Source organism: Geospiza fortis, unplaced genomic scaffold (genome assembly GCF_000277835.1).
Source record: "Geospiza fortis unplaced genomic scaffold, GeoFor_1.0 scaffold324, whole genome shotgun sequence".
Lineage (NCBI taxonomy): Eukaryota > Metazoa > Chordata > Aves > Passeriformes > Thraupidae > Geospiza > Geospiza fortis.
The window spans coordinates 91,732-99,276 of NW_005054559.1; the positions used below are offsets into that span (position 1 = coordinate 91,732).

At 44.6% G+C, this 7,545-nt stretch overlaps 3 protein-coding genes across 3 annotated transcripts in view; 1 reads left to right on the forward strand and 2 right to left on the reverse strand.

The window, feature by feature from the left end:
- LOC115948850 (cathepsin G-like) overlaps window positions 1-348 on the reverse strand; it is a 2,938-nt gene extending 2,590 nt beyond the window's left edge. The window contains exon 1 of the mRNA XM_031064121.1: window positions 344-348. Coding sequence (XP_030919981.1) covers window positions 344-348 — 5 coding nt within the window. The remainder of the gene's footprint in view (window positions 1-343) is intronic.
- A 2,155-nt stretch (window positions 349-2,503) lies between these two features.
- Window positions 2,504-7,545, reverse strand: part of LOC102038430 (olfactory receptor 4D9-like) — a 7,443-nt gene continuing 2,401 nt past the window's right edge. Inside the window, exon 2 of the mRNA XM_005429596.3 lies at window positions 2,504-2,580. Coding sequence (XP_005429653.3) covers window positions 2,504-2,580 — 77 coding nt within the window. The remainder of the gene's footprint in view (window positions 2,581-7,545) is intronic.
- Window positions 5,122-6,072, forward strand: LOC102038257 (olfactory receptor 10A5-like). Its single transcript, XM_014310650.1, has one exon. The coding sequence runs from the start codon at window positions 5,122-5,124 to the stop codon at window positions 6,070-6,072; it is 951 nt and encodes a 316-aa protein (XP_014166125.1).

Below are 7,545 nucleotides of genomic sequence, written 5' to 3' on the forward strand. Positions count from 1 at the left end.
CCCCATCCTCTGATAGCAATGGGGAGAGCTGGCCAGGGACAGGCAAAGTTCCTGGTTTTTATCAGAGGGGCTGATTGCCATCAGAGATGTCCTTGGGAAATCAGAAATCACCAGTCAGGGTCTCTAAGGGACAAGGCCAGCTGGGGCCTCTTGACCTCAGCCCTGGTGATCTAGGGAACCTATCAAGTCCATGGTGATGAGGAAGTCTGAGGTGCAGCTGGGAAGTCATTGTGTGAGCCCAGTCCAGACCAGCAGGTGCCCTGGGCAGGTTCAGTGTGGTATTTTCAGGGTCCTCCATCGTGGGGAGGAGATGAATCTGATGATGAATCATTATGAATCTGACTCCATGTTCTTAGAAGGCTAATTTGTTATTTTATGTTACTATATTATATTAAAGAATGCTGTACTAAAACTCTACTAAAGAATAGAAAAAGGATACTTACAGAAGGCTAACAAGATAATATTTAAAAAGTTGTGACTCTCTCCTCAGAGTATAACATAGCCTGACCATAATTGGCCATTAAGTCAAAACAATTCACATGAAACTGATCAAACAACCACCTGTTGGATAAACAATCTCCAACCACATTCCAAAGCAGCAAAACACAGGAGAAGCAAATGAGATAATATTGTTTTCCTTTTCCTCTGAGGCTTCTCAGCTTCCCAGGAGAAAAAATCCTGCCAAAGGGAATTTTCCAGAAAATATGACAGTGACAGGTGCAGGGCTGGCTGAGACACAGCTGGAGCTCAGGTGAGGACCAGGCTCAGGGTGTCCCCATGAGAAGGGAGCAGCCCTGCCTGGGCCCTCTCTGAGTCCTCCCTGGCAGCTCTGGTTCAGTGTTACAGCCTGGAAGGGATTCAGCCCCTGTTTCCCTGACCCTCCTTTGGCCTTCCAGCCAGTGAAACCTCCAGGATGTTCCCAGTTTTGCATGGCTTTGGGCTAGAGAACGCCTACAAATAAATCTTCCAGAGCACACTGGCATTGCCCCTTACCCTGTGTTCTAAAAAGATCATGGCCTGTAGTACCTGTCCTGGGGATCCTCCTGGAAGCTGTTTGGGGGAAGGTACAATTTCAGAAGTAATGGGAGATCTGGAAAATTCACATGAATTTCATCCTTAGAGTGTTTTTTTCCTCTCTGCTGACCATACAGGGGATTGGCTCAGAAGATCACCAGCATTTGCCTGCCATCAGATGGCTACAGAAATGAAACTTGTTTGTTGCCCTCTCCTGTGTGGGTAAGAAGCAAATTCTGTGAAATTAAAAATTCAGTCACTGAATGAAGAAACTTCCTTTCCCCTCTCACTTCAATCTCCTTTTTGTTATTGATCCCTTTTCCTTTGATGTAAATTTGGTCCTCATTCTCTGGTTCTCTTATCAGTCTTTTCCCAGACCAGGTGTCTCTGACCACATCAGGGGGTGATGCTGCTCACAGCTCTGTGCACGTTGGCACAAAGTTAATTCCTGAAATTCCAGTCAAATCTGATTTTTGTTGGATTGGATCTTTTTTCCTACTGTAATTGATGGAAGGAAATGGGAGGAAGAAAGGAATTTTGGAAGGAATTTTGGAAGGAAGGAGGGAAGGAAGGAATTTTGGAAGGAAGGAGGGAAGGAAGGAAGGAAGGAAGGAGGGAAGGAAGGAAGGAAGGAAGGAAGGAAGGAAGGAAGGAAGGAAGGAAGGAAGGAAGGAAGGAAGGAAGGAAGGAAGGAAGGAAGGAAGGAAGGAAGGAAGGATTAACAGTTGACAAGCAGTCACTAAAAATTGAAGAATGAGCTGTGAGTGGCTGGAGTTGAATGAAAACTCTCCCAGCAGAGACAGCACTGCCCCTAAAGGCACCAGTCCAATTAACACAGGCAGCATCAGGCTAATTCTGCCCTTGGAGTCACACATCCCTTGATACTTCCAGCTGCTGCTCAGACCTTTCAGGTTAACAATCAGTCCCCAGCTGGTGAGGATGCAGAGTTCACAGCCTTGGGCGTATAAGAGATGAGATGTCTGTGTGTGCAGGAGTCCCTCTGGTCCCACTTTCCAGACAGTGAGGAGGGCTCCATCCAGAACAGCATTTCAGTGCTGGTGTGAGGATGTTTGCTACATCCCCTTGCCCACAGAGGGAGCACAGCCCTGAACAACCATCCCTGACAGCTCTGAAATCAGATTAAATCGACCCCACCTCTAGGGGATTTAGGGATTTCAAGAGACTCTATTTAAGCAGCAGAGGCAGCTCAGCTGTTCCCTTCATGGGCAAAAAATAGAGATGCATTGAGGCCTCTCAGCTTTCAGCTGAGTTGAAAAAAATCTAACAAATTCCTTTTCTTCCTCTCTGTGAGACAAGTCCTTGGCTGACTTTCTATGGTAAATGCCACATGCTAATGTCAATAGATTATTCCAGCTGTAGAAGAAGAACATCTGCATTCAAAATAATTCAAAATAATTTTTAAATAATTTAAATAATTTTTAATCTGCAGTGTAAGCTGACAGTAGGAATCATTGGCCCAACACCATTCCTAATGTAAGAAAACAAGGGAAATACTTCTATCAAAATTGGAATGAGCCATTTTGGAGGCACTGGATAGCAGAATTGCTGCAGGTAGGACACTTTGCTTCAAAATTTCTACTGTGAATGTATAAAGAAAATCCAAGGAAGAGCTAAGGCCAAAACTTATTACAAAAAGAAGTTTACTCGTTTTTACACAAATTACATAAATTGAGGGTTGTTTCTGAGAGGTGTTTTAAATTAGGGAATAAAAGATGAACTGTCAGTAAAACAGTGGCTTCTGTGAGTGCTGTTGACTTTAAAAAGCTAAAGATCACAGCAATAGTCTCAAACTTTCACATGGGCTTGGAGGGCAGAATTAGGTGGTTTCCACTTCAGCTACGTGGATCTAACAAGTTAAAAGCAGTGTGAATGTGTGCTGTTAATGACTGCAGGGAGTTTTTCATGTCATTCTCTATCTGTCATGCACAGGCTTTATTGAGACACCACTCCAAAAGTGTCCTTTTATTCCTGTGTTAATAGAAACAGCCAAACCTAGACAGATCCCTTTAAAATACATCAGAGCATCAAATGTCTGAGAATATTGGGAGTTTCCTTATTGTGCTTGTGTGTTAAAGTCATCTGTGGCTCCAGAATCCACAGCTTTGTGTTCAGGTTATAAAACCCAGAGACAGACAGAGCGGTGTCACCACATTTCTCTTCACAGAGAACACAGAGAAAAGCAAGGCACAATTCTCCCCAAGAATATTTCTGGGTTTCACATTCTCTGAACCTCAGAGAAGGGAAAACAATTTTTATCATTTGCTGTGCCTGTGTTTGTGCCAAAGTAGAATGCAATACGCAAATTGTTTACCCACAGTGACGGTGTTTTCTTTCCTTGCCTGTCAGGGCCAGGTGTGTGTGTGTGTCAGGACTGTCACTGACAGCCACGAGATTCTGTGCAGTGTGTGCAGAGCTGAGTGCTTGGCAGATTCAGTTTAGATGTTATTTAATATAATGTAATATAGTATAGAATAATATAGTATAATAAAGAAATTAATTAGCTTTCTGATAAGATGGAGTCAGATGCATCATTCTCTCTCCTTGTTGGGGAGAGAGAATATAATGTAATATAGTAATAATATAATGTAATATAATAATAATATAGTGTAATATAGTATAATATAGTGTAATATAGTAATAATATAGTGTAATGTAGTGTAATATAGTACAATATACTTTAATATAGTAATAATATAGTGTACTATAGTGTAATATAGTATAATAAAGTAAAATTATAGTATAATATAGTGTAATATAGTAATAATATAGTATAATATAGTAATAGTGTAATATAGTATAGAATAATATAATATAATAAAGTAATTAATTAGCCTTCTGATGAGATGGAGTCGGATGCATCATTCCCTCCCCTCGTCAGGGGCAAGAATATCATCTACAGAGCAGCCCAAGGGTGGCTGGTGATGGCAGAGCTTTGAGCTGTGTCCTTCTCTGTGTGCCAGCTCTGTGATTGGTCCTTGTGTGTCCAGAGCCAAAGGTGCTTCCCCTCTCTGTTCATGGACACATTTCTGGTGCCAAAATGCATTTTGTGCCTTGAGATTTGCTGCTGTAGGGCAGTGGCTGGTGGCCCCTTTGGTAAGAGATGCTGAGTCTGAAGGACACAGAATTCACCATCCTTTCTCCTCTGTGGCAGGCTGATCTCCTCTCTTTCAGTGCCTCAGTTTCCCATCCTGGGCAGTGAGAAAACAGAGCTGGTCCAGCACTTTGTGAACATCCCTCACACAGGAACCCTCCTCAGGGGAACGAGGCCATGTGAGTCACGAATGGATGGTCCTGAGCTTCTCCCTCTGCACTTCCTCACCATTCCCCATGGGTACCTCTGCCTCAAATGATTCCTTCTTCTTTTGCCTGCCTACAGACAGGATTTTTTGTTTAGTTTACTTTGGTGCTGATTTCTTTGCTCTTTGGGTGTTTTGGTGGACAGGAGTTGGCTTAGGTCTTCCCTTCACAGCTTCTGCTCGCTCCATTTGGGAGTGCTTTCCCCAAAGCTGGGCTCTTGGAAGGATTTCTCTCCTCCTGACAGCTGGGGATTGATGTGAATTGTGAGCCAAAGCCTCCCACAGCCTGAACTTCCCTGGCTGTCATCTGAAGCTGGGTTGCTCTGAACTTCAGATGTCCTGCGGGAAGGCTGCCTGTCCTGTCAGCCCACTCAGGAGGAAAAACAGAGTGCAAGGAGCATTGCCCACTGCTCCCTAAGGTAGCACAAGGGTTTTTCTTTCTTTCTGTGGTCTGTGGGTGTTTCAGTTGTCACCTGGGCGTTCCCCTGACTGCAGGAAGTGCCTGTGGGAGCAGCTGGGAGCACAGACCTGACATCTGGGGGGAGAGCAGATCCTCAGCATTAACCTTCAATGCCAGCTCCTCTTGGTCAAAGGCTTGGTGACACCACCAAACAATGACCCTTGGAGGGCACTGGCACCACCCACTTCCAGCCACTGCCTTCTCAATGTGCTCAGCCCAGCCTGCTCTAGACTTCCACCCTTTGATCCAGCAGCTTTCCAGGCATCCCCAAGAGGCTCCTGGCTGGAAGCAGTGTGATCCTGGTCTGACAGTCTGTCTGATTCCTCCCAGATGGAGCCAGCAGAGGAACAAGATGCAGGAAACCACACCCTGCTGAGTGAATTCATCCTCTCTGGATTGTCCAGCCGCCCAGAACTCCAGCACCTGCTGCTCTTCACAATCTGCTTCATTTACAGCATGACTCTCATTGGGAACCTCCTCATCTGCATGGCCACAGCTCACCCCACCCTCCACACGCCCATGTACTTCTTCCTCCGCGTCCTGTCTTTCTTGGATATTTCCACAGCCTCAGTGGTTGTCCCCAAGATGCTGGTAAACACCCTGTCAGAGGACAGGAGCATCTCCTACCTGGGCTGTGTCACACAGCTCTACTGTGTGGTTTTCTTGGCGTCCACTGAGTGGTACCTGCTGGCAGCCATGGCCTACGACCGCTATGTGGCCGTGTGCCGCCCGCTGAGGTACCCGGCCGTCATGAGCACCAGGGCTTGCCTCTCCATGGTGCTGCTCTCCTGCTGCAGCGGCCAGGTCGTGTCGGTGGTGCAGACAGCCTGGGTGTTCACCCTGTCCTTCTGTGGGCCCAGGAGGATCAACTACTTCTTCTGTGACATCCCGCCGCTGCTGCTGCTCTCGTGCGCGGACACGTCGCGCTACGAGCGGCAGCTGATCTCAGCCACGGTGCTCGTCATCTTCACGCCCTTCTGCCTCATCCTGCTGTCCTACACCTGCATCGTCTCCAGCATCCTGAGGATTTCCTCTGCAGAGAGCAGGCACAAGACCTTCTCCACCTGTTCCTCGCACCTTACTGTGGTAACGTTGTACTGCGCCAGTGGGACTTTGATTTACTTACAGCCAAAATCCAGTAATTCACAGGAGGCTAAGAAAGTCCTGGCTCTCATATACACAACTGTAATTCCCACTTTAAACCCCCTGATTTACAGCCTGAGGAATAAAGAAGTGAAAGAAGTACTAATCAGAGGGATGGCTGTGTTGATGAAGAAGTAAAGATTTTCTTCTCCATGAATGTGTGGATTAAAAACCTTATTTCCATTTTTGGTGAGCTCTAATGGTTTACTAGCTCAGGGGAAACTACAGGCACAAAGTTCTGTTTCCCACTTGTAAATATTTTGTTTTTATTCTTTGCTTCAGAAGCAGATTATTTAGAATTTTTATCTCTGTTTCTTCCTTAGGAGTACAATATATATACATTTCTGCTAAAGCTGAGCACTTCCCATGTCTAATTCAGGTATCCAGGCTGGAACTCCTCACTTCCCTTGCAGGAGTTCTCCTCGCCCTCCTACTGAAGAAATACTTTTATAGTGAATTTTCCAGGCTAAACACACACTAATTGATAGGGACTACATATTTTGCTTTGCCTTTTTTCCCCCCTTTTTATATGTTTTCTGTCCCTTCCAGCAGAAAAGAGGTCCACTGAATGAAAGTGATAGGGAAATCAGTTCACTTCTGTCAGAGCCTTGGGTTTTTCATTTAAGGTGTGGGGAGGGGGAATGAAAGGAAGATTAACTGGTGGTCATTCCTTATTTCCAGCAAGAACTCGGCATTTAATGCAGTGCAGTGCCCACACCCTCTAAGCCCTGTGGAGTCTGAGCCATGGGATAAGCACATTCTGCAAGTCCCAGCTGGAGAAATTCATCCAGGCATGAAAAGAAGAATTTCCAGAGGATTAGCTGAGCCAGAGGATTAGCACACAGAGAAAAGGGCTGCTACAGCCTGGGAGTATTTATTTGGGAGGGTTTTGCAGTTTATTCTGGATACAAAAGGTGCTCTGGCTTGGTGAATAACCTGGGCCAGAGCCTGCAGCATTCAAACTGTACTTCCCATATTTAGGTCAAGAAAAAGGAATCTTCACTACCAATGTGGCCATGCTGACCTCTGAGGTCTCTGTGTTTCATCTGACTGGCCATAAAGGCAGAAAAGGGCACTAAAATTGAGTATAATGTTCTTTTTTTGGTTTAGGTTGCTTGTAAAAGAGGAAGGCAATGTAAGACATCTCAGGATGAAGTCATTGCCTGACTTCAGAAACTTCACAACAACGAGTTAATGACAGAGTGTTAATTGCATTTGGCAATGTTGTTTGCTTAGACTCCTCTAGGGAGCTTGATTTGTCTCTATATTGTTGAAACTCTTTTTTCTTCATAATTGGAGCACTGGAGAAAGACTTAATGAAACTTCATTTACATTTCTACAGACTCTGCTTCTGGGAGCTCATCTAATTTTACCTCTGTAAAAACAGAGAATTTTTTTCTTGTTTTATTACTCAAAAAGATAATACTGAAAAAAACATTTCTTAAAAAAAATAAAGTTTATTACTCTAGTATAATAAAAGTAGTGTTAATCACTTTAAGGGACTTTGCATTCCACATTGTTAAAGCTTTTAATTTGCCTCTTTTAAAGATGTTTCAGACCCTGGTCCAAGGAGAAAGAGACATCCACAATCATTCATCCATTTGGAATCAA